General features: G+C 43.2%; 1 protein-coding gene across 2 annotated transcripts; it reads right to left on the bottom strand.

Moving 5' to 3' along the window:
* On the bottom strand, nucleotides 1-27,818 carry LOC110496530 (SWI/SNF complex subunit SMARCC1). 2 transcript variants are annotated; one of them, XM_036953257.1, is made up of 26 exons: nucleotides 27,519-27,818; nucleotides 26,819-26,938; nucleotides 16,784-16,869; nucleotides 16,454-16,628; nucleotides 16,175-16,250; nucleotides 15,936-16,008; nucleotides 13,692-13,767; nucleotides 13,478-13,603; nucleotides 13,229-13,314; nucleotides 12,984-13,105; nucleotides 12,841-12,900; nucleotides 12,706-12,743; nucleotides 12,478-12,590; nucleotides 12,140-12,211; nucleotides 11,914-12,027; nucleotides 11,670-11,823; nucleotides 11,152-11,322; nucleotides 8,875-9,133; nucleotides 8,652-8,726; nucleotides 4,991-5,046; nucleotides 4,755-4,887; nucleotides 4,526-4,671; nucleotides 2,931-3,065; nucleotides 2,654-2,783; nucleotides 2,483-2,569; nucleotides 1-294 (listed from the first exon to the last, which is right to left on the bottom strand). In XM_036953257.1, exons 1-26 carry the CDS (start codon nucleotides 27,693-27,695, stop codon nucleotides 209-211), a joined length of 2,946 nt encoding a protein of 981 aa, XP_036809152.1. In that variant the 5' UTR covers nucleotides 27,696-27,818; the 3' UTR covers nucleotides 1-208. The 2 variants fall into 2 exon arrangements, with proteins under 2 accessions (XP_036809152.1, XP_036809153.1); XM_036953258.1 differs by having other exon boundaries at nucleotides 16,181-16,250; nucleotides 27,519-27,817.

Below are 27,818 nucleotides of genomic sequence, written 5' to 3'. Positions count from 1 at the left end.
GATAGTTTCATATAAAACACAATGATTTGCTTATACTCTTCAGCACTGGTCAATAAAGCACGTGTGTAACAATGGTTGAATGACATCAAAATGACAGTCACATGAGGACCTGTCCAATGTGAAGATTAGATTCCTTGACTGTTTCTTACTGTGGATCCAAAATATGTACTGTGTGTATTCATAAGGTGACTGGGGTCAAGGTGTGGTCTCATGTTTCTGTTCCCCGGCTGTGTATGGCTGTGCTTGGAGGACCAGGCTGGGTCGGAGCTATCCCATCAGGCTGTGGTGGTGGGTCTGACAGAAGAGAAGAAGAAACTACATGAGCGGGCACGTTCCAGCGGATCAGTTTCATGCAGTTAGTTACCAGCGTTGGTCACCGCCTTTTAAAAAGTGGGTGGCATTATAGGGATAAAAAAAATTGTCCGACTTGCACCTACATATCAACTGCATGAACGTCGTAAAATCCATGTGCTCAAAGGCCATTGCTTGCATTGTGGAAGGCACTATAGTCAATTAAGGTGTTTTTGATTGACCACGCGAACGTGACCAAAGCCATGACAAACAGGAACCAACTTTGCTGAGATTTAAAAGACAGTGGATACAAATGAAAGTGATATTTGAAACCTTTCTAACCAATGAATTGTACAAATGTTTTCAGTTCGTGAGTGTGTGATACAGGTGGTAGAGACAAGTTTATTTTGATCTTATTAATAAGAAACTTTAATAAAACAATGGCAGCTATGTTGATTTGGGGCTTCCTGTTGGAAAACAACAACAATGACCAACTTTTGGCTGTGGCAGATACACCTCCCCAAACTTCAATCGTCAACTTCCGTCTGCATTACTAAGTCAACATACAGAGCATTCGGAAAGTATCCAGACCCCGTCCCCTTTCCACAGTGTTGCGTTACAGCCTTTATTCTAAAATCGATTAAAACTCATTTTCTTCAAACAATATCCCATAATGACAAAGCAAAAACAGGTTTTTAGAAATTGTATCAATTTTTTTTTACAAGTAAAACACAGAAATACCTTATGTAAATAAGTCCAAACGCACCAAGACAGTCGTGAAGAGGGCACGACAAAGCCACTCCCCTCTCAGGAAACTAAAAAGATTTGGCATGGGTCCTGAGATCCTCAAAAGGTTCTACAGCTACAACATTGAGAGCATTGGTTGCATCACTGCCTGGTATGGCAATTGCTCGGCCTCCAACCACAAGGCACTTCAGAGGGTAGTGCGTACAGCCCAGTACATCACTGGAGCAAAGCTGCCTGCCATCCAGGACCTCTACACCAGGCGGTGTCTGAGGAAGGCCCTAGAAATTGTCTAAGATCCCAGCCACCCCAGTCATAGACTGTTCTCTCTACTTCCGCATGGCAAGCGGTACCGGAGTGCCAAGTCTAGGATAAAAAGGCTTCTCAACAGTTTTTACCCCCCAAGCCATAAGACTCCTGAACATGTAATCAAACGGCTACCCGGACTATTTGCATTGTGTGCCCCCCCCAACCCCTCTTTTATGCTGCTGCTACTCTCTGTTCATCATATATGCAGTCACTTTAAAGATACCTACATGTACATACTACCTCAATAAGCCTGACTAACAGGTGTCTGTATATAGCTTTTCTACTCTTTTTCAAATGTCTTTTTACTGTTGTTTTATTTCTTTACTTACCCACACACACACCATTGCTTAGAGCCTGTAAGTAAGCATTTCACTGTTGTATTCGGCACACGTAACAAATAAACTTTGATTTGATTTGAGTATTCCGAACCTTTGCTCTGAGACTCGAAATTGAGCTCAGGTGCATTCTGTTTCCATTGACCATCCCTGAGATGTTTTTACAAATTGATTGAAGTTCACCTGTGGTATATTGAATTGTTTGGACATGATTTGGAAAGGCACACAGCTGTCTATATAACATCCTGACAGTTAACAGTGCATGTCAAAGCCCATGAGATTGAAGGAATTGTCCATAGAGCTCCGAGACAGGATTGTGTCGAGATAAATATCTGGGGAAGGGTACCAAAACATTTGTGCAGCATTGTATGTCCCCAAGAACACAGTTCTTAACTGGAAGAAGTTTGAAACCACCAAGACTCTTCCTAGAGCTGGCCACACGGCCAAGCTGAGCAATCGGGGGAGAAGCGCCTTGGTCAGGGAAGTAACCAAGAATGGTTACTGACAGGAGCTCCAGAGTTCCTCTGTGGAGATGGCAGAACATTCCAGAAGGACAACAATCTCTGCAGCACTCCACCAATCAGGCCTTGATGGTAGAGTGGCCTTACGGTAGCAACTCCTCAGTAAAAGTCACATAACAGCCCGCTTGGAGTTTGCCAAAAGGCACCTAAAGGACTCTCAGACCATGAGAAACAAGATTCTCTGGTCTGATGAAACCAATATTGAAATCTGGCCAGAATGCCAAGTCATTTTTTGTGAACATTTTCTAGAGGTAAGGGGCAGTGTTGGGTGAGGGTACTCACACATGCCGTTTGGAGCTCCAGGGTGTCGGGGGGCCATGGTGAGAGAGTTTCCCCCAGTAGGCATCATCTGGCTGGGCATGGACTGGCCTAAAGGAGAGGTGAGAGATGGATGTTACATATTTACCATGACATTCGCACACACAACATGTGTGTTTGCGTGCGTGTACAGACCTGTGTGTTGTTGTGGAGTGTATGGTGCTTGCTGCTCTCTCTGCTGTAGAATCTTCATCTCTGCATGTTTCAGCTGCTCAGAGTGGAAACTCTGTCGCTCTGACAACAGCTGCTGACGCTGTTGCTCCAACTACACACACAGTGAGAGAGGAACAGGGAAAGAGGGGCACAGATACATGTTACATTTATAAGGAACCATAATGAAATACCCAAAGTCATGTTTAGTAGCTCCCCCAAACTAGAGCCCAATTGGCTAGATGTAGATCTGTATACTCACAGCCTCTTTCTCTCGGTCCATGATGGTCTCCAGCTCCTCAAAGTGTCTCAGTTTGATCTCCAGCTTCTTCATCTGAGTCTCCACCAGCAGAGCTACCAGAGACTTGATCTTCCTCTCCTCTACTGCTGCTAGGTGCTAGAGAGAGAGGTCAAGAGAGAGAATTACTGTATCTATTTGCTGTACACAAAATACAAAACATGTATTTCCATCACAGACTGACCAGGTAAATCCAGGTGAAAGCAATCATCCCTTATTGATATCGCTTGTTAATAAATCCTCTTAAAGCTAGGGGGCAGAATTTTCGCTTTTGGATAAATAGCGTGCCCAATTTCAACTTCCTGCTACTCATGCCAAGAATATAAGATATGTAAATTATTAATATATTTTGATAGAAAACACTCTGAAGTTTCTAAAACTGTTTGAATCATGAGTATGAGTATAACAGAACTTATGTAGCAGGCAAAACCCCAAGGACTAACTGTTCAGAATCCCCCCCCCCCCCCCTCCGCCATCTCTCTTCCCTATATGGTCTTTGCCATTGGAAATTTAATAGGAACATACTTTCAGTTCCTACCACTTCTGTAACGGATGTGAAACGGCTAGCTTAGTTAGCGGTGGTGCGCATTAAATAGCGTTTCAATCGGTGACGTCACTTGCTCTGAGACCTTGAAGTAGTTGTTCCCCTTGCTCTGCAAGGGCCACGGCTTTTGTGGAGCAATGGGTAACGATGCTTCGTGGGTGACTGTTGTTGATGTGTGCAGAGGGTCCCTGGTTCACGCCCGGGTATGGGCGAGGGGACGTTCTAAAGTTATACTGTTACACTTCCACACGATGTCGCCAGTGTTAGGAATATGGCTGAGGTTATTTCTTTGTCTTAACAGGAAGTCGGCCAACTCGGAACAGGGGACACATTTGTGAGTTGCACAAGACGTGAAGAGCAGAGCTTTTTTATTTTCGTTCATGTATTGAATACAGATTGCCCCATCTACAATTTGATCGATTATTAACGTTTAAAAATACCTAAAGTTGTATTACAAAAGTAGTTTGAAATATTTTGGCAAAGTTTATAGGCAACTTTTGAAATATTTTGTAGTGATGTTGCGTTTTTCAAAGCTGTTTTTTTATGGATCAAACACGCTTTATAAATGGACATTTTCGATATATATGGACGGAATTAATCGTACAAAAGGACCAATTGTGATGTTTATGGGACATACTGGAGCTCGTCAAGGGGAATTTATATTTTATTTCAGCATTTGTGTAGCGCCTGCTACGCTAGCCCCTTTGTTTACTGCTGGTGAGGATGGCTGCAGGCTATCAGATAATAGCTTCAAAGCATTTAAAAAATCTGACATGTTGGCTGGATTCACAACGAGTGTGGCTTTAATTGAGTATCTTACATGTGTGATTTAATGAAAGTTTTAATTTTATAGCATTTTATTTGAATCTGGCGCTCTGCATTTCCCCTGGAAATTGGCCAGTTGAGACGCTAGCGTCTCCCCTATCCTCATTAATGGGCAGTTGACAGGGATTGGCTGATGGGTGGGGTAAGTGAGCAGCGATAGGGTGGTTTGAGGGTTGTGGGCGGGGCTTACCTTGGCCTTAGTAGCAGCGGCGCCTAGAGCAGCAGCTGCTGCCGTGGTAACGGTCCCATCTACCAACTCCAGCTCTGCTAGTCTCCTCCCTTCATCCTGCTCTACTTCCCTCCATCGTCCAGCAATCTCATCCTTCTCCCCTCGGTCTAAAAGGGAGAAGGAGATCATCTAGAACTTACATCATTACACACCTCTCTTGTCTGTAAAAATATAAATTAGACACACACACCTGACTCGCGGTTCCCTCCGCTATCGCAGTCTCTCTCCTCTGTGACTGTCATTTCAGCATTCTCTCTCTTAACTCGTTCTCCCTCCACTAATCTCTCTCCTCCACTGGGCTCTAGAACCGTCTGTCTATCCGCCTGGAACACACACACACACACACACTGACAATCAGATTCTCAGAAACACCAGTGTAAATTCCTGTCTCACTTCCTCTGACCCACAGGTCACTTCTAGTCTCACCTGCAAAGACTGCTGGGAGCCAGAGTCAGTCTCCATCTTCTCACCATCCATCACATCTACAGGGAAGGAGAGGGAGGGATAGAGTTTATTTAACTAGGCAAGTCAGTTAAGAACAAATTCTCATTTACAATGACGGCCTAGAGAGAGAAAGTGTGATGGAAGGATTCTCTACTGCAGTGTTTGAGGGTTGAGGAGTGTGTGTAATATGTACAGTACCAGTCAAAAGTTTGGAGACACCTAATCATTCCAGGGTTTTTTCTTTATTTTTACTATTTTCTACATTGCACAATACTAGTGAAGATATCAATACTACGAAATAACACATTGGAAGGAATCATGTAGTAACCAAAAATGTTTAAACAAATCAAAACATATTTGATATTCTTCAAAGTAGCCACCCTTTGCAAACTCTTGGCATTCTCTCAACCACCTTCATGAGGTAGTCACCCCAGAATGCATTTCAATTGACAGGTGTGCCTTGTTAAAAGTTAATTTGTGGAATTTCTTTCCTTCTTAATGCGTTTGAGCCAATCAGTTGTTTTGTGACAAGGTAGGGGGTATACAGAAGGCAGCCCTATTTGGTTAAAGACCAAGTTCATATTATAGCAAGAACCGCTCAAATAAGCAAAGAGAAACAACAGTCCATCATTACATTAAAACATGAAGGTCAGTCAATACAGAAAACGTGTGCAGTCGCAAAAACCATCAAAAGCTATGATGAAACTGGCTCTCATGAGGACCACCTCAGGAAAGGAAGACCCAGAGTTACCTCTGCTGCAGAGGATATGTTCATTAGTTACCAGCCTCAGAAATTGCAGCCCAAATAAATGCTTCAGAGTTCAAGTAACAGATACATCAACTGTACAGAGGATACTGTATGAATCAGGCCTTCATGGTCAAATTGCTGCAAGGAAACCACTACTGAAGGACACCAATAAGAAGAGACTTGCTTGGGCCAAAAAACACAAGCAATGGACATTAGACCTGGTGGAAATCTGTCCTTTGGTCTGATGAGTCCAAATTTGAGATTTTTGGTTCCCACTGACGCAGAGTAGGCGAACGGATGATCTCTGCATGTGTGGTTCCCACCGTAAAACATGGAGGTGTGATGGTGTGGGGGTGCTTTGCTGGTGACACTGTCAGTGATCTATTTAGAATTCAAGGCACACTTAACCAGCATGGCTACCACAGCATTCTGCAGTGACATGCCATCCCATCTGGTTTGCTCTTCGTGGGAATATAATTTGTTTTTCAACAGGACAATGACCCAACACACCTCCAGGCTGTGTAAGGGCTATTTGACCAAGGAGAGTGATTCATCAGATGACCTGGCCTCCACAATCACTCAACCTCAACCCAGTTGAGATGGTTTGTGATGAGTTGGACCGCAGAGTGAAGGAAAAACAGCCAACAAGTGCTCAGCATATGTGGGAAGTCCTTGAAGACTGTTGGAAAAGTGTTCCAGGTGAAGCTGGTAGAGAGAATGCCAAGAGTGTGCAAAGCGGTCATCAAGGCAAAGGGTGGCTACTTTGAAGAATCTCAAATATAAAATATATTTGATTTGTTTAACACATTTGTGGTTACTACATGATTCCATGTGGGTTATTTCATAGTTTTGATGTCTTCAATGTAGAAAATAGTCAAATTAAGAAAAACCCTTTGTAGTAAAACGCCAAATGGATCTACCTCCTGGTCCTCTTCCCCTGTCTCACCCACCAAGGGTAGAGACAGAGATGACCTCGCCTACTGAAATACCGGATTGGGCAAAACCACCAGAAGACGACTCAAGCCAACCAACTATTGAACCTGACTGGTGTCAGGAAGAATCACCCTCTGCCTCAAGTGACACCTCTGAATGGGAACAGCTGATAGACTCATTGCTGATAGAGTAAGGGCACTGTCATAAACAGAGGCCCATATGCGCACTGTAAGAAAAGTATTTCCTCATTGTTGCTAAAGTAATAGGCTCTGTCATAACCAGAGGCCCATATATGCACTGTAAGAAAAGTATTTCCTGTTGTAAGATATGTCATCACCCTCTCTGCTCTGAGGGAATGGGAGGAGCAGCGGATCGGGTGCAGAGAATCAAATGGTATATAAAGAGACATTTGCCATTACTTTGGCGCTGACTTCTTGAATTCTGAATTCATTTAGACAACCATTTGACTTCGGGTAAATTGACACCTGACTCAAATTACTTAAAAGATTCTAACTTGTTGGATCTGAGAAGTAACTCTCCGATATACCGTTTAACTATCGAACAGTTGTTTTGTCGCTTTGCGCCAGGTACGTGGGTGCTGATGCAAATATATCCAGAGAGTTCTCTGTAGCCTCTCGATTGAGCTCAGCATCTCAACCTCGTTGCGAGCCGCTGACACTGCGGTAGTTCAACGGGGTTGAGAGGCACTCTAGTCCTTAAGGTTATCCCTTGCTTTCTCTTATGGATGTCTGAATTGACCCTGTGGTTTTGCGCCAGGTACGTGGGTGCTGATGCAAATATATCCAGAGAGTTCTCTGTAGCCTCTCGATTGAGCTCAGTATCGCGACCTCGTTGCGGACACAGACTTTTTGGTATTCCATTTGGGGCAGGGAATCACCAGCGGGTTCTCCCATCCGAGCCAAACTTGAATCTCTCAATTTAGTAAAGTACCGACTTCAAGTCAACCTCTCAGCCAGTAGAGGGGAGTCGCTACTAACTAAATTTAAAACAAAATAACTCTGACCGATTGAAACTCTGCTCCTGATCTTGTGGGTCTCCTCGTCATCTCTCAAAGGTAATTAAATAACTATTATAAGTATTTAATATAGAGATAAGTGTTATCATTGTACCAGGCATTTTATAAGAGCATTAAGTAATTTGCATGTTTTTGATTAACGCTGTGTGTGACCGAGTAACAAATTGTGTATTTTGAAGTGTGTTTGATTGTAAAAGACAAAAAACAGTGTTTTCAAAAATAAACGGTAGTCTTATTTTGTCTCGAGTAAAAGGTTCTCTCAAAGACAGTTAACGGCACGGGAGATAACAACTCTGACACTCCCCGCTACCGGGACACTGGAAACGGGGATCAATGCTCTAGGACAGAATGAGTTACCATTAAAAGACAAGGAGGAAGGTGTGTCCAGTAGTGATTCATTTAATTGTCTTATCGATCTATCTAAGTTTTATTTTCCAAGCGATACATAGCCAACGGGCAGAGTAGTGAGACTAAGTTGACTAAAGGTCTTCACACTTTAAACTAGATACATCACAGAGGGGAAACACTCAACCACAGGGAAATCATATAGAGACTGGTAGGACTAGTGCTTAATAACAAGGACCAATTAGTGGTGAAACAAAGAGTCTAGAGGATAAAGGTGGGGTTCACACATCCCAGCTAGAGCTAGACCGTTGAGAGTGACAAGGCAAAAGACCTCTCTACGCGGACAACGTATCGATATAGAAAGGGAGGCAGGGCTACGCGAGCGGTCCTGGTTATACCGAGATAACCTGAAGTATCTATAGTGCCCTGTCCAATCCAGGGAACGGGACGCTAACCACCTCTAGCACCCCGCTGCCGGCCAAGGGGCGGGGCTGAAGGTTTCGTATCGCGACACCTTCAATGAGTTGGTGTGTCCAAACGTTTGACTGGTACTGTATATCTGCCGTGTTTCAGACTCCTACCTGCCTTCTCAGCCTCATTGAGTGCAGGGAACTCCAGAACCTTGTCAGCTTCCTCACGCACACGACAAAACTCCTCTACAGAGAGACAGAGACAGGGTTAACACAAACACTCTCTCTCACACACACACACAACAAAACTCCTCTACAGAGAGACAGAGATCGGGTTAACACAAACGCTCTCTCTCTCTCACATGAACACACACACACACACACACACACGTACCCAAAGCAGCCTTGGCGGCGGCGGAGGCAACTCGGGGATCAACCACGGACGCCAAGAACGCCACGGTGCTCATCACCGGATTCTCTGATTGGCTGAAAGGAACGGGCTGGTAGGCCAATGGGCCAAGAGAGGAGGCGGAGTCCTCCAGATAAGGGTCTTCTATTGGCAGGCGCAGGAAGTGGAGGATGCACTCGTCCTGGGTACGAGACCCCACGTGTTCTGACACCTTGTTCCAGTCGTCTCTATAGACCTCTAACGCCTGGGATGGAGGGGGAGAGAGAAGAGAGATAGGGGAAGAAGAGAAATAGGATGATAAGAGAGAGAGGCATGAGGGAGAAAAGAAGGTTATTGGCCAGATAACTAATACAAATATAAGTACCAACATTTTTTTTTCAAGCATAGGTTTACAGTACAGCAATTCATCAGTTGCTGTTATGTTGTGTTGTCATGTGTTGCTGCCTTGCTATGTTGTCGTCTTAGGTCTCTCTATATGTAGTCTTCTCTCTTGTCGTGATGTGTTTTGTCCTATATTTATATTGTATTTATTTATTTATTTTAATCCCAGACCCCCGTCCTCGCAGGAGGCCTTCTGGTAGGCCGTCATTGTAAATAAGAATTTGTTCTTAACTGACTTGCCTAGTTAAATAAATAATAAAATAGAGGTAGTAGAAACAACATTATCAGCATCATCATCATTATGATCCAGCACCTCAACTACCCTGAGTCATCCCCTACCCGTTTCCAACCATTGCGGCGTATCAGTACTGTGTAGTCAACTAGTATAATTATTGTTTGTGAAGTAAATATGGTGGTTCTCATTAAGGATCTGGTTTTCTGAGATACAGGCAAGTACACAGCAAACCAAATAACTATACAATTAAACAACTAAAGGAAATACAATATTTTTTAAAAATCAATCAATCAAATGATCATATGGTTGGTTGCTTGAGACTAATGAGTTGTCTACAGGATCTGTTCTTTTTTCACATATATGTTTGCAGTTTAATTTTATGGGTGATCTTCTCCATTAAACACATTTCTTTCACTCTACAAGTCCATTCTTCCATAGTAGGAATGTCCTTATTTAACCAATGTGCTTGTAATACATTTCTTTCACTCTACAAGTCCATTCTTCCATAGTAGGAATGTCCTTATTTAACCAATGTGCTGTAATACATTTCTTTGAAGCAAACAAGAGTATATTTAATAGGTTTTGAAACCGTTCAGGGATAACTAACTATGGCACGTTTTTGATTCTTTGCCAGGAAACATTTAAATACATTGTTTACAGACGAAAACACCATTCCAGAATTTCATTATTCTATGACAAGATCAAAAAACGATGTAGGTAGACAATTCCCCACATTTTCTCCAGCATTCATTGGTTGTTTCTGGTCTTCACCATTCTGTCTCGAGATAGAATGGACCTACTAATGATATTCCATTGATACTCTTTCCATATGAATGAGTGTGTAATAATAATCATTTTCAATGTTCTCAGATTCAGATTCCCATTTGCACTTAGTTTGCATAGTATTATTCTATGTCATGAGAGCAATAGATTGTTATAGCTGTGTTATTGGTTTACTACCAGTTGTCCTTTTATGAGTATTGATTAGGTGTTTTTCTATGGGTGGTGTATAGACTTGGGGTACAAATGAAGCAATGATCACCTTTGAAAACCTGAATCTAGTGATAGTGGGGCGAAGTCAGTAAGATATACAATACCAGTTAGGGGTGATGAGCCATAGGCTGATGGAGACTGCGTGGTACTTCCTCCTAATCTGGAGCAGATGATTGGACTACAGGTTCTTACTGTTGATCTTCTTTCCCAGAAAAGGTCTTACTACTGTTGCGTATTGATCACCATAGATTTGTACTATTTTCGAGCCATCTAGATGAATGTTTTATCCAAGTAATCATTAGTTGCGATTGTGTATCCCAGTAGCACCACGTAAAGTTTGGTAACCCTAGGTCACCTGATTCCTTGGCAGTTGGAGTGTTTTGTACCTCACCCTCTGTTTTTTACATTGCCAAAGAAACATTAAAATTAGACAGTCTAATTGTTGAGAAATGGATTCTGGGACCAGAATAGGTAGTGTCTGAAAGAGGAAAATATCTTTCTGATATGACAGTGTTGTATTACTCGAGTCCAGGAGTCAGACTTGAACCGGAATCAAGTCACAATTTTCGAGACTCGACCAGTGATGACTCCGACCAGTGACTTGACTACATCACTGAGTAGAGGGAAGATAAACTGAGAGATGATTGGCTCACCTCCAACAGTAGGAGGGTCTCCTGTTCTGTCCAATCCCTCCCTGAACTGGCTCCTTTACTCTTGGGGTGTTTCCTGGCATACAGGTCTGTTCTGAGGCCAAAGTTCTGAGAGTCTGAGGGCTTCTCTACACTTCTCTCAGGGAAGAACAACATCTGCTGGGAGGACGACACCTGGATAGGGAGAGAGTGAGGGATGGAGGGGAAGAGAGAGAGATGGAGTGGGATGGAGAGGGAAAGATTTGAGAGGGTCAAAACAAGCATACAGGCTGTCAATTTGTACCTCAATTTCACTGTTAGTGTTTGATTATATATACATATTTTTTTATTTATTTTCTTTTTACCTTTATTTAACTAGGCAAGTCAGTAAAGAACATGTGCTGCCCTATGGGACTCCCAATCACGGATGTGATATAGCCTGGATTCGAACCATGGACTGTAGTGACGCCTCTTGCACAGAGATGCAGTGCCTTAGACCGCTGCGCCAATCAGGAGCCAAAAAACATAAGTGTGTGTGTTACCTGTAGAGGTCTGTGCTGCAGCGGGGCCAGTCCTGAGGGTGTATCAGCCAGTGTGTTGAAGTGAGGGGTGGGAGGGGGTCCCATAGGGAGAGGTCTGCTTTCTGCATCCACCTGGTAGTTCACTAACCCCCACTGCTCCAACAACGCATGGACCCTACACACACAGTTACAATAAACACTGTTACAATAAACACTGTTACACAACACAAACACATTAAGTGGTGGTTTAAACTTCATAGCACACCTCATGACGGCGCAGACATCTCCTGTCAGGTTCCGTCTGCAGGAGGTGGAGCTGAGGTACTCCTGGGGGTTCAGCCGGTACGAGTCAATCATGAAGTTACGATATGCCAGGTATCTACACACACACATTGTGTTCATTATGTCTCTGAAGGGGTACAATCATGTCTGAAGAAAACAGCAGGGGCCCAAGCACTGAACCCTGAGAAACACCTGAAATTGTTACTCACATCTCTGGAGATTTGGACTTGTTCTGTCCGTTAAAGAACTCTGGAAGAGCTCGTTTCTCGATCTGGTGAATACTGGAACATGTACACAAAGTTAGGATAGAATCCGACAACACTCATTTTGAATATACAGTGGGGCAAAAAAATATTTAGTCAGCCTCCAATTGTGCAAGTTCTCCCACTTAAAAAGATGAGAGAGGCCTGTAATATTCATCATAGGTACACTTCAACTATGACAGACAAAATTAGAGATAAAAAAACCCAGAAAATCACATTGTAGGATTTGTAATGAATTTATTTGCAAATTATGGTGGAAACAACTATAACTGGTGTGTACTAACCAGTTATAGTTGAACCAGGCGGTGTAGGACGGGACGATGATGTGGTGAGTTTGTTCTGTGATGTTGTCTTCTCCATCTGACAGACGCAGCCCCTCTCTGCCCTCCTCATCCTCCTGCACACACACACATACAGTACATAATTGATATATCGGTGTGTAGGACACACTAAATTCCTCATCAAAATTAGATAATTCAATAAAATTCTTGCAGTTCTAATTGAATTGTTACCCTTCCACCAGGAAGCAGAGAGTCATCCTCAATTTCATCTGAAGAAAAGAGGGACGAGTGGAGAATGAGTTATAACCACACACACACACACACACACACACACACACACACACACAAAACCTCTCTCTCACTCACCCAGGTCGGTCATCATCCCTCCTTTGACAGGAGTGTTCTCACTGTCCTTCTTTGGGTTCACTGCAGACAGAGAGACACAACAAGTAAACATCTGTCTGTGTGTGTGTCTGTCTGTCTGAGTGTCTGTGTGTGTACACATGTACCATTCTTAGGCAGTATAATTTCTTCCATATTAGGGACAGGTGTTGGATCCTCCATATCTTTAGTCAGATCCTCCTCTACGTCTTCCTCTTCCTCCTTTGGCCCACGCCTCTTAAACCCACCACTAGGGAGGGAAGGCAGGGTTATAGAGAGAGGGCCAATAGGTAGAGAATAGGGGTTAAAAGGAACAAATATGAAAATTCCATCAATATTGAGCTAGGGGTGGAAGAAGAGACAGAAACCTCACCTCTTCTTTCCTCCTTTCTTTTTGCCATCGGAAGAGGGAGGAGAGGGGGAGCGTCTTCTCTTCTTCACTGGAGTAAACTTACGGTCCTGGTGGAGGAAGAGAGGGAGGGAGAGACAAGTGATGGTAGACATACCAACTAAGTAAGTGCTCACACAGGCCTGTTAAAAAAAAAGACAGTGGAGGGAGAGCAACACACACACAAGCACACAACTAGCCCAGAGCCACAGGATCTCACACATACACACACACCTGTTGGTCTGTGACGTGGACTCTCCGGCGGAGGATGAGAGGAACGTTTCTGTCATCTACCAGGTAGTCTTCTTCATTCATCCACTCATTATACACCTCCGTATCCAACACCCAGCCTGCATGCACCTGTACACACACGTATTCATCACTTGTGAGAAATAGTCATAGAACTGTGTGTGTGTGTGTGTGTGTGTGTGTGTGTGTGTTTTCTTACCCTCCAAGGTCTGTGTGTGTGTGGAGGTTCCTGTACCTCTCCCTCTACGTCACTGGAGGACAGCCAGCTATCGTAGCTACAGGAAACAAACAGTCATACACATGATTATGGAGGGTGTGTGTTTGTGTGTTAGGGTTGAAAATGTTTACGGTATTTTACAACATGTTCCATCCTGAGAATAAATCACTTCTCTCACATGTAACCCAGTATTTTCCACCAACCGGAAGTGTCATTCAAAAGCATTATAAGGCATATAAATAGGCATATGTCTGGATTAGATTTGTATTTTTTAGGGATCCCCTTTAGCTGTTGCCATGCACACAGCAGCTACTCTTCCTGGGGGCCAAAAACATTAAGGCACCTATAAGATGTACTGTTTTATACGTAATGTGACATTATTACACCACCACATATCCACAATACAAAATGTTCAATACCACCATACAACAATATCACAATGTGTGCATATGCATGTGTCTGCACCTTTGTGTGTGTCTCTTCACAGTCCCTGTTGTTCCATAAGGTGTGTTTTTACCTGCTCTTAAAATCTGATTCTACTGCTGCATCAGTTACCTGATGTGGAATAGAGTTTCATGTAGTACTGTACCCCTCCCATAGTCTGTTCTGGACTTGGGGACTGTGAAGAGACGTGTGGGCATGTCTTGTGGGGTATGCATGGCTGCCCTGTTCTGAGCCAACTGCAATTTTCCTGCAAATTCCCTCTTTGTGGCACTTGACAACACGACTGAACAGTGGTCCAGGTGCAGCAAAACTAGGGCCTGTAGGACCTGCCTTCTTGATAGTGCTGTTAAGAAGGTAGAGCAGCGTTTTATTATGGACAGACTTCTCCCCATCTTAGCTACTGTTGTATCAATATGTTTTGACCATGACAGTATACAATCCAGGGTTAGAGCTTTGATCGGAAATTCAAGCCTGATGCTACCTGAGCCAAACATTAAATACATTTAGAGCCATACATTTTATGAGCCCTATATTAAAAAGGCATTTAAATGACCAAGCCCACATGATCGTGCCATTATCCAATACAGCTATGATATAAGCTACTGCACATTACGCACAACAGAAAAACATAAAAGCCCATAGATGTACCTAGCTATATGCTCTCTTGGGTACATAAGTTAAACTCGCTCCAGTAGGCTAATCTTTTTGACTGTGGACTGTATTATATGGACTGGAATTGTTCAAACCATGATAGAGCAGGGAGAGAACATGTGATTCTGGTGCAGCACATGCGGCCTACAAAGTTACAAGTTTAGGCTAGCGAATTTGATTTTAATATTTGTATAATTAGTAGGCTGACGCATATATACCTATGATAACATTTCCCCATGTTATTAGCCTACCTCTTTCTTTCTCTATTGCTGCTTCATTCCTTCCTCCATTTCAACAGTTAAATGAAATAAGTTTGGTTGTCCTCATCTTCATCATTCTAATGACATCCTTGAATAATATAGGACTAGAATTAGATGCAGGAGGCTTTCACTTCTCTTCAGGAAGATGGAATGGTTGTTTGTCTGAATAAATAACTGCTACAGCCTACCACCATAGCGCTTCGGTCTTCTTTCAAACTACCTGTGAGTTCTATTGGCTGCTGTATAAAACATTCAGCAAACAAGAGCTTGCATCCCTCTTCAAATAGTCTATTGGCATAAGAAATTATGTCCAGCAAGGTATTGTAGGAAGCTTTTCCTGCATGGGATTCCAAGAGCTGAGTTTTTTAAAGGTGAGAGGCAGGTGCGTGCGTATTGCACCAAGAGACCGAGGCTATAAGTTAGAAGCTTATTATGCATAACCAATCATTAATTAGCTAAATATAAGGCTAATACTGCATTGAATGTATAACCTGAAAGAGGCAGTCTAGGACATATATATATATATATATATATATATATATATATAGAGCTATATATCAATCTAGAACAGGATGATCTATTTTGGATGCAATTTGATTGGAGTTGATAGAGAGAAAAACAGAGTGCTCGCGCGTGCATCGATTTAAAGCAACGATATTCGAGTGAGGCTGTTTTAAAACTCTGCAGCTGAAAATAAAAAATAAAAATCTTTACAATTAAAATAATGCTTTCATATAAATAATTTATTATAGTTTACCGGTTTCTCACAGTTATTTAACCCCGGAAAAGGGAGTGGTATTGGTGGTAAATCCTGGTAAATCTCGGTAACTGGGTTCCCACCATTCAACCCTAGTGTGTGTGTGTGTGTTACCTGTCAGGGTGCCTGCCCCAGTGCACCAACACATAATTGTCCTTCCGCATAACAGGGCGCACCCACTCCCAATCTGGAAATAAGGACACACAAACACACACCAACGGTCAAAAACTAAGAACAGAACTCACAAAATTACTTAAAACTGTGAATTTGGATCAAAGCTGCCAACAGGCTATGACCCACAAAGATCCTATTAAATTAGTTACGATATGTAATTCTATGCGATGACCCCACACATTGACCTTGGTCTGTGACAGCTGGACGGGGGTAGATGTGGTGAGAGGCTTGGGTTCTGTCCTCAGTCAACGAACCCTGAGACAGACAAAGAACTACATTACCCATCCACTTAGAGCAAGAACTACATTACCCATCAGTTGAGACAAAGAACTGCGTTTCCCAACAGAGATAACAGCCCAAGAGAGAAAACAACAGCACCCATGGCAAAATTACATAAATCTTCCTTCCTCCCCCTGCTCTCCATATATCTTCCCTTCTTGCTGCCCTCCCTCCCTCACCTGGTGTTTGGTGATGATGTCAGCCAGTCTGCTGTTCAGGTTCTGATCCACCTCCTGGTCCACATACACGACGGGCCTCGACAGACAGCTATTCTGGACCAGGGTCTTCTCCAGAATAGTAAACATCTCTACGTTTCGGTCCGTCCTGGAGGAGTTCTGTAGGTCAAACCTTCTCCTGGGGGAGGAAGAGTACCCATGCAGGTTACCAAGCAGGCCCCGAAACAGGACGTTACCAAAGGTGTCACTCACCAGCCCTATCAGAGGGAGGAGATAGGAGACAGGGGATGGGGGCTAGGAGGTAAGTGATAGGGGATAAGATCTGTCACTCACCAGCCCTGATCAGTCTTGAACTTGTATGCAGTGCCAAGGATGTGGCAAAGCCCGCCTCCTGGGCGCAGGTCCAGGAAGCACTGAGACTAGAGAGGAGCACACACACAAACATACCAATAATGGCGCCGGAGTTGGGTGCTGTTTTACGGGCTCCGAACCAATTGTTCTATTTTGTGTGTTTTTTTTTCGCGTTATTTGTAACTTATTTTGTACATAATGTTTCTGCCATAGTCTCTTATGAATGAAAAGAGCTTCTGTACATCAGAACAGTGATTACTCCCCTTTAATACAGACGCGAAGGATTTACTCCAGATACCCGACAAGGCCCAAATCCCCGTCATTCGTGTGAAGAGAAGACGTAGATACAGTGGACGCAGGTCCGGGTGCCTTGTGAGAATTTGTCGGCGAGTGAGTAACCCTCCTCTACCATTTGTCCTATTGGCCAACGTGCAATAATTGGAGAATAAACTGAAGGAGCTCCGTTCAAGACTATCCTACCAACGGGACATTAAAAACTGTAATTTCTTATGTTTCACAGAGACGTGGCTGAACGACGACATGGATAACATACAACTGGCTGAGTTTTCTGTGTACCGGCAAGAAAAAACAGCTGCCACCGGTAAGACAAGGGGTGGCGGTCTGTGTATTTGTGAATAACAGCTGGTGCACAAAATCTAATATCAAGGAAGCCTTTAATTTTTGCCTGCCTGAGGTAAAGTATCTTATGATAAGCTGTTGACCACGCTATTTACCAAGAGAGGTTTCATTTGTATTTTTTGTAGCTGTCTATTTACTACCACAAACCAATGCTGGCACTAAGACCACACTAAACGAGCTGTACAAAACCATAAGCAAACAATAAAATGCTCATCCAGAGGCAGCGCTCCTAGTGGCCGGGGACTTTAATGCAGGGAAACATAAATCTGTTTTTACCTAATTTCTACCAGCATGTTACATGTGCAACAAGAAAACATTTTTAAATTAAACTCTAGACCACCTATACTCCACACACAAAGACGCGTACAAAGCTCTCCCCCACCCTCCAATTGGCAAATCTGACCATAATTCTATCTTCCTGCTTCAAAGCTAAAATGAAAGCAGGAAGCACCAGTGACTCGCTCAATACGGAAGTGGTCAGATGACGCAGATGCTAAGCTACAGGACTGTTTTCCTTGCACAGACTATAATATGTTAATCCGATGGAATTGAGTAGTATACCACATCCGTCACCAGCTTCATCAATAAGTGCATCAATAACGTACATACTAGAGGCCGACCGACTATGATTTTTCAACGCCAATACCGATTATTGGAGGACCAAAAAGCATATAAAATAATGACAATAACAGTACTGAATGAACAATGAACACTTATTTTAAGTTAATATAATACATAAATAAAATCAATTTAGTCTCAAATAAATAATGAAACATTCAATTTGGATTAAATAATGCAAAAACACAGTGTTGGAGAAGAAAGTACAAGTGTAAAAAAGGTAACGTTTAAATTCCTTGCTCAGAACATCAGAACATATGAAAGCTGGTGGTTCCTTTTAACATGAGTCTTCAATATTCCCAGTTAAGAAGTTTTAGGTTGTAGTTATTATAGGAATGATGACGTGTCGACTATTTCTCTCTATACCATTTGTATTTGTATTTGACTATTGGATGTTCTAATAGGCACTATAGTATTGCCAGTCTAATCTCGGGAGTTCGTAGGCTTGAAGTCATAAACAGTGAATCAAGCACTGGCAAAAGCTGCTGGCAAACGCAGTAAAGTGCTGTTTGAATGAATCCTTACGAGCCTGCTGCTGCCTACCACCGCTCAGTCAGACTGCTCTATCAAATCATATACTTAAATATAATAAACACACAGAAATTCAAGCCTTTGGTCATTAATATGGTCAAATCCGGAAACTATCATTTCGAAAAAACAAAATGTTTATTCTTTCCGATAAAATACGGAACGGTTCCGTATTTCACTAACAGGTGGCAACCCAAAGACTAAATACTGCGGTTACATTGCACAACCTTCAATGTTATGTCATAACTATGTACAATTCTGGCAAACTAAATACAGTCTTTGTTAGGAAGAAATGGTCTTCACACAGTTGGCAACGAGCCAAGCGGACAAAACTGCTGCATATACCCTGACTCTGCTTGCACTGAATGCAAGAGATGTGACACAATTGCAATGTAATCAGCCATAATCGGTGTCCAAAAAGGCAGATTACCGATTGTTATGATAACTTGAAATCGGCCATGCCGATTAATCGGTCGACCTCTAGTATATACCCCAACCAGAAGCCATGGATTACAGGCAACATCCGCACCGAGATAACGGGTAGAGCTGCCGCTTCAAGGAGCAGTACTCTAACCCAGAAGCTTATAAGAAATCCCGCTATGCCCTCAGACGAACCATCAAACAAGCAAAGCGTAAATACAGGACTAAGATTGAATCCTACTACACCGGCTCCGACGCTTGTCGGATGTGGCAGGGCTTGCAAACAATTACAGACTACAAATGGAAGCTCAGCCGCGAGTTGCCCAGTGACAAGCCTACCAGTCGAGCTAAATTACTTCTATAGGCGCTTCAAGTCAAGCAACACTGAAGCATGCATGAGAGTACCAGCTGTTCTGGATGACTGTGTGATCACGCTCGCCGTAGCCGATGTGAGCAAGACCTTTAAAGAGATCAACATTCACAAGGCCGCAGGGCCAGACGGATTACCAGGACGTGCACTCTGAGCATGCGCTGACCAACTGGCAAGTGTCTTCATTGACATTTTCAACGTGTCCCTGACCGGGTCTGTAATACCTACATGTTTCAAGCAGACCAACATAGTCCCTGTGCCCAAGAACACTAAAGTAACCTGGCTAAATGACTACCGACCCGTAGCACGACTCCAACACCATCATGAAGTTTTCCGAAGACACAACGGTGGTAGGTATGATCACCGACAACAATGAGACAGCCAATAAGGAGGTCAGATACCTGGAAGTGTATTGCCATGCCAACAACCTCTCCCTCAACGTGATCAAGACAAAGGAGATGATCGTGGACTACAGGAAAAGGAGGGCCGAGCACGCCCCCTTCTCATCGACGGGGCTTTAGTGGAGCAGGTTGAGAGCTTCAAGTTCCTTGGTGTCCACATCACCAACAAACTATTATGGTCCAAACAAACCAAGACAGTCGTGAAGAGGGCACGACAATGCCCAGTCCTCCTCAGGAGACTGAAAAGATTTGGCATGGGTCCTTAGATCCTCAAAAACATTCTACAGCTGCACCATCGAGAGTATGGCAACTGCTCGGCCTCCTACCGCAAGGCACAACAGTGGGTAGTGCGTATGGCCCAGTACATCACTGGGGCCAAGAGTCCTGCCATCCAGGACCTCTATACCAGGCGGTGTCAAAGGTAGGCCCTAAAAATTGCCTAAGGCTCCAGCCACCCTAGTCATAGACTGTTCTCTCTGCTACTGCACGGCAAGCGGTACCAGAGTGCCAAGTCTTGGTCCAGAAGGCTTCTACCCTGTAGCCATAAGACTGCTGAACAGATAATCAAATGGCTACCTGGACTATTTGCATTAACCCCCCCTTTTTATGCTGCTGCTACTACTCGCTGTTTAATATCTATGCATAGTCAATTTACCCCTACCTACATGTACATATTACCTCAATTAACCCAACTAACTCGGTACCGGTACCTCCTGTATATAGTCTCGTTATTGTTGTTTTATTGTTGCTCTTTTATTTTATGAAAATGTAGTTTCTTTAGTAAATGTTTTTTTCCTTAACTCTTATTTTTCTTAAAACTGCATTGTTGGTTAAGGGCTTGTAAGTAAGCATTTCACAGTATTCGGCGAATGTGACAAATAAAATAAGATTTGAAACCCACACATTTTCCGCTAGCTGGCAAATGCAGGCTTTTGGCCGCTTAAATCAATTAAAAGACAACTTAAATCGTAGCCGGCCAAATTGTCCAGGGCTGCCTATCATACATCCCGATTTCACTCTTCAGCACCATTCTCTCACTCATTACCCTCTGCCTTACACGCATGCGCCTGCTGCAGAAGAGAGAAAGAGAGCTAGAGAGGAGCCTTTGGATACTGTTTATTGCGAGGATGTAGGTCTTTTGCACTGAAGTAAAACGAAAGTTAGAGTACATGCCTATAGTGAAAAGTCCACAAGGGGAATGTCCTCTGTATGGACAAGTTTCAATATTGTGTTGGACAAAGATGAGAAGAATGTTGGCTTGGCCAAATGCAGGCTACTGTGCAAGTAGCTATTCAGGTAGGATGCAATTTTGGAACTTTATTTTGTGTATTTTTTTCACATTTATAATTATTTGTTTTATCCTTATTGTATATCATTGTTATTATTGTATGCGTATTTATTAATCTAAACCAGTTCTTTAAATAAGCAAAACGTGTTCTGTTACATCGGTTGAGAAATTGTCACTGGCTAAATTAAGTCCGATCTGTCTTTTTAAATGTGTTATCCGTGTTTAGTTTAAGGTTCTAAGTAGGCCTGTTGTAAAATAAATGCCATTAGCCTACTGCTGTCATTTGTTGGGTACGGTAGGCACTAGCCTTTCTAGGGAATTGCTACAAAAATGTGAAGTTTTAAACCAGTTCGCAAGTGTTTTGTTTCATTCTGTTCCAAATGTAATGTTGTGTTTGCCACAATATAATATCCTACTCGTATTTTCCCTATAAGCAATGGCTTGACTTACTTTAGAAATGACGTGATCTTCCTGTCCGGGTTGGCACCCCCCCTTGGGTTGTGCCGTGGGGGAGATCTTCGTGGGCTATACTCAGCCTTGTCTCAAGATGGTAAGTAGGTGGTTGAAGATATCCCTCTAGTGGTGTGGGGGCTGTGCTTTGGCAAAGTGGGTGGGGTTACATCCTGCCTGTTTGGCCCTGTCCGGGTGTATCGTCGGACGGGGCCACAGTGTCTCCTGACCCCTCCTGTCTCAGCCTCCAGTATTTATGCTGCAGTAGTTTATGTGTCGGGGGCCTAGGGTCAGTCTGTCATAGCTGGAGTATTTCTCCTGTCTTATCCGGTGTCCTGTGTGAATGTAAATATGCTCTCTCTAATTATCTCTTTGAGGAGGACCTGAGCCCCAGGACCATGCCTCAGGACTATCTGGCCTGATGACTCCTTGCTGTCCCCAGTCCACCTGGCCGTGCTGCTGCTCCAGTTTCAACTGTTCTGCCTGCAGCTATGGAACCCTGACCCGTTCACCGGGCGTGCTACCTATCCCAGACCTGTTGTTTTCAACTTTCTAGAGACAGCAGGAGCGGTAGAGATACTCTGAATGATCGGCTATGAAAAGCCAACTGACATATACTCCTGATGGGCTGACCTGTTGCACCCTTGACAACCACTGTGATTATTATTATTTGACCCTGCTGGTCATCTATGAACATCTTGGCCATGTTCTGTTATAATCTCCACCTGGCACAGCCAGAAGAGGACTGGCCACCCCTCATAGCCTGGTTCCTCTCTAGGTTTCTTCCTAGGTTCTGGCCTTTCTAGGGAGTTTTTCCTAGCCGCCGTGCTTCTACACCTGCATTGCTTGCTGTTTGGGGTTTTAGGCTGGGTTTCTGTACAGCAATTTGAGATATCAGCTGATGTAGGAAGGGATTTATGAATACATTTGATATGATATACAGTTGAAGTCAGAAGTTTACATACACTTACGTTGGAGTCATTAAAACTCGGTTTTCAACCACTCCACAAATTGATTGTTAACAAACAATAGTTTTGCAAGTCGGTTAGGACATCTACTCTGTGCATGACAAGTAATTTTTCCAACAATTGTTTACAGACAAATTATTTCACTTATAATTCACTGCATCAAATCTATTGGGTCAGAAGTTTATATACACTAAGTTGACTGTGCCTTTAACAGCTTGGAAAATTCCAGAAGATTATGTCATGGCTTTAGAAGCTTCTGATAGGCTAATTGACATCATTTGAGTCAATTGGAGGTGTACCTGTGGATGTATTTCAAGGCCTACCTTCAAACTCAGTGCCTCTTTGCTTGAAATCATGGGAAATCAAAAGAAATCCACAAGTCTAGTTTATCCTTGGGAGAAATTTCCAAATGCCTGAAGGTACCACGTTCATCTGTACAAACAATAGTACGCAAGTATAAACACCATGGGACCAAGCAGCCCTCATACTGCTCAGAAAGGAGACGTGTTCTGTCTCCTAGAGATGAACGTACTTTGGTGTGAAAAGTGCAAATCAATCCCAGAATCAATACAGAATCAATACTTTCACAAAAGTATCTATATCCACAGAAAAACTAGTCAACATAACCTGAAAGGCTGCTCAGCAAGGAAGAAGCCACTGCTCCAAAACCGCCATAAAAAGGCCAGACTACGGTTTGCAACTGCACCTTTGGGGACAAAGATCGTACTTTTAGGATAAATGTCCTCTGGTCTGATGAAACAAAAATAGAACTGTTTGGCCATAATGACCATTGTTATGTTTGGAGGAAAAAGGGGGAGGCTTGCAAGCCGAAGAACACCATCCCAACCGTGAAGCACGGGGTGGCAGCATCACATTGTGGGGGTGTTTTGCTGTAGGAGGGACTGGTGCACTTCACAAAATAGATGGTATCATGAGGAAAGGAAAATTATGTGGATATATTGAAGCAACATCTCAAGACATCAGTCAGGAAATTAAAGCTTGGTCGCAAATGGGTCTTACAAATGGGCAATGACCCCAAGTATACTTCCAAAGTAGTGACAAAATGGCTTAAGGACAACAAAGTCAAGGTATTGGAGTGGCCATCACAAAGCCCTGACATCAATCCTATAGAAAATGTGTGGGCAGAACTGAAAAAGCATGTGGGAGCAAGGAGGCCTATAAACCTGACTCAGCTACACCAGCTCTGTCAGGAGGAATGGGCCAAAATTTACCCAACTTATTGTGGGAAGCTTGTGGAAGGCTACCCGAAACGTTTGACTCAAGTTAAACAATTTAAAGGCAATTCTACAAAATACTAATTGAGTGTATGTAAACTTATGACCCATTGGGAATGTGATGAAATAAATAAAAGCTGAAATAAATAATTCTCTCTACTATTATTCTGACATTTCACATTCTTAAAATAAAGTGGTGATTCTAACTGACCTAAGACAGGGACTTTTTACTAGGATTAAATATCAGGAATTGTGAAAAACTGAGTTTAAATGTACTTGGCTAAGGTGTATGTGAACTTCCGACTTAAACTGTACCCTAATAACGTTTGGAATCTTTTGTGAAGGTTTGTGGTGTGTCTATTAGCCTATTATGCTGCAGGCCTATGATATGAAGGTTGTACACACTGGTGCTCCAACTGACTCCGCCAGTTGAACTTGATGTGAGGAAGAATGTTTTAGGCCTACCAGAGTCAGTCCTATAATCTAACAATATAATGATTCATGTAAAAAATGTGGATTAAAAAAAAACGAATTAGCCTCCTTCTGTACACCTATATCTGTATAGCAGATGCAGTAGCCTATCTGACAAGGGTAAAGAAATGCATTTTGGTGGCATAACATGCCACCGGCATATCTCTCTCTCTCTCTGGGGCTAGGCCGAAGCTTCTCTTAGTTTATATTTATTTTAAAATAAATAATAAAGATAAAATGAAGACAGTGGACACCTAAGCCTATATCAAATCACTGTGGAGGTGGACAATTATTGTTTTAGCAAAGTAAAAACCAATAGGCTAAAGTTTTGCACACATCGAAACACAAGGAATATTTTTACATTTTGTTATATTATAGGCTGTTTTTAAGGACACATCAATATGGCGCATTTGGCCAATATCCCTTGTTTATTGATGGAAAATGTTCATCTTGTCTTTCGTGTCATAAATAATCCTTGGTAAATATATGAGGAGGCGACATGAAGACATCCTTAGGACCATCTGGCCGAACGCCCAGAATATGTTCTATAAGTTAAGACATGTCTTTCATATCGTCTGAGATCCCCAAGGATTGGAAAGCTGCCGCAGTCATCCCCCTCTTCAAAGGGGGAGACACCCTGGACCCAAACTGTTACAGACCTATATCCATCCTGCCCTGCCTATCTAAGGTCTTCGAAAGCCTAGTCAACAAACAGATCACTACTGACCATCTCAAATCCCACCGTACCTTCTCTGCTGTGCAATCTGGTTTCCGAGCCGGTCACGGGTGCACCTCAGCCACGCTCAAGGTACTAAACAATATCATAACCGCCATCGATAAAAGACAGTACTGTGCAGCCGTCTTCATGGACCTGGCCAAGGTTTTCGACTCTGTCAAACACCATATTCTTATCGGCAGACTCAGTAGTCTAGGGTTTTTCTAATGACTGCCATGCCTGGTTCACCAACTACTTTGCAGACAGAGTTCAGTGTGTCAAATCGGAGGGCATGTTGTCCGGTCCTCTGGCAGTCTCTATGGGGGTGCCACAGGGTTCAATTCTCAGGCCGACTTTTTTCTCTGTATATATCAATGATGTTGCTCTTGCTGCGGGCGATTCTCTGATTCTCTGATATACTTCTGGCCCTTCCTTGGACACTGTGCTATCGAACCTCCAAACGAGCTTCAATGCCATACAACACTCCTTCCATGGCCTCCAACCGCTCTTAAACGCTAGAAAAACCAAATGCATGCGTTTCAACCGTTCGCTGCCTGCACCCGCACGCCCATCTAGCATCACCATCCTGGATGGTTCCGACCTAGATTATGTGGACATCTATAAGTACCTAGATGTCTGGCTAGACTGTAAACTCTCCTCCCAGACTCACATCAAACATCTCCAATATTTAATCAAATCTAGAGTCGGCTTTCTATTCCGCAACAAAGCCTCCTTCACTCACGCCGCCAAACTTACCCTAGTAAAACTGACTATCCTACCGATCCTCGACTCCGGCAATGTCCTCTACAAAATAGCTTCCAATACTCTACTCAGCAAACTGGATGCAGCTTATCACAGTGCCATCCGTTTTACTACTAAAGCACCTTATACCACCCACCACTGCGACCTGTATGCTCTAGTCGGCTGGTCCTCGCTACATATTCGTCGCCAGACCCACTGGCTCCAGGTCATCCACAAGTCCATGCTAGGTAAAGCTCCGCCTTATCTCAGTTCACTGGTCACGATGGCAACACCCACCCGTACCACGGGCTCCAGCATGTGTATCTCACTGATCATCCCTAAAGCCAACACCTCATTTAGCCGCCTTTCCTTCCAGTTCTCTGCTGCCTGTGACTGGAATGAATTGCAAAAATCGTTGAAGTTGGAGACTTTTATCTCCCTCACCAACTTTAAACATTTGCTGTCTAAGCAGCTAACCGATCGCTGCAGCTGTACATACTCCATCGGTAAATAGCCCACCCAATTGACCTACCTCATCCCCATACTGTTTTTATTTATTTACTTCTCTGCTGTTTTGCACACCAGTATCTCTACCTGCACATGACCATCTGATCATTTATCACTCCAGTGTTAATCTGCTAAATTGTAATTATTCACCTACCTCCTCATGCCTTTTGCACACAATGTATATAGACTCTTTTTGTCTACTGTGTTATTGACTTGTTTATCGTTTACTCCATGTGTAACTCTGTGTTGATGTCTGTTCACACTGCTATGCTTTATCTTGGCCAGGTCGCAGTTGTAAATGAGAACTTGTTCTCAACTAGCCTACCTTATTAAATTAAGGTGAAATAAAAAATAAAAAAAGATAGGATACTATGCCACACACACACAGGAACCAACCCTATGAACCATGCCTACTTGTCTGTTTAAGCAGTATAACAGATCTAATGGGACCGCCCCGAGGGAGCTCACTTCAGACCAGTACTTTATGCATCTAAGTTTTGACTGTGACCTCTCCAGCTTGCTGTAAATAAAGAGTGATTCATTTAAGATTGACTTCAGGTGTCCCTGGTGGTAATTTCCACAACACACACAATGCATATGTCCGGTAAATTAAAATCTTCCCGGTCACTTGTCCTTACAGAAACCCTAGTGTGTTTGTATACTCACAGGTAGTTTGGTGTGTGTGCGTATTTCAGCCCGTCTGCCGAACACTTCCTCCTGGAACTGAAGCATCTGAAGGGTGAGGGAGGCTAGAGCCTGGCAGGATGGAGAATCTGCCTGCACATACTTCGCACACAAACACACCATCAGTAATGCAGAAGGACATGCCTAACAGTAGGACATCTGGTATAGCTTGAGCATCTTGCTACATTGTACAGTCACTACTCTATGAAATACTGAGCACAAAACTAGCTATATAGTGTTTTAACAGCAGCTGAAAACATACATACGTAGTTTCCTAGCAAGCTAGTTACAATGTTACTGTTTGCAGATTATAAACAGTTGCTATTGTACATGAGTGGGGTCAATTCAGGAAGTACACTGGAATTCGAATTTGGTTTACTTTCTGAATTTAAATTGATCGCAACCCTGCTATTGTAACGCAGTTAGCTGGCTAATGTTAGCTGCTAGCTTACTTGCAATCTTGCTAGTTAGTTAGAAGTAGCTTCCCACCTCGGGCAGTTAGCTAGCTAAGGCATACAGCAAATGTATTTAATAACTTACTTTAGTTAGCTAGTTAAGTAGCGATAAATTGCTTAGCTAACTAGCAGTATTCATCATGTCAACAATAGTTAGCCGCTATGCTAACTAGCCCATGATTACCAATGTAAATAGTTAGCCGCTACGCTAGTGTTAGCTCACGCACCTTTTTGTAGTGCTTCCCGATCCACTGTCGCACCGTCTCGAGCTGAACCAGGGAGTCGTGGCTCTCCCAGTACCTCGCGGACGGATTCCCGTCTTTTTTCCGCTGTGCCGTGGTGGTGTGTGGACTCTGGCTGGTCCCGGGAGTCCCGATGTTGGGTCCCCCAGACGTTGTCGCCATAATAACGGGTGGAGAACTAGCCCGCTCAAGAGCTGTTACAGCTGTAAATCAGCAGGGTTGCCAGGGGTAAAAAAAACTGTTTTGCACAAGAACCACTTAAACCCGCCCACAAGGCCCGAAAAC

Source organism: Oncorhynchus mykiss, chromosome 18 (assembly GCF_013265735.2).
Source record: "Oncorhynchus mykiss isolate Arlee chromosome 18, USDA_OmykA_1.1, whole genome shotgun sequence".
In the NCBI taxonomy this organism is placed as follows: domain Eukaryota; kingdom Metazoa; phylum Chordata; class Actinopteri; order Salmoniformes; family Salmonidae; genus Oncorhynchus; species Oncorhynchus mykiss.
This window is presented reverse-complemented; position numbering and strand designations above follow the sequence as displayed.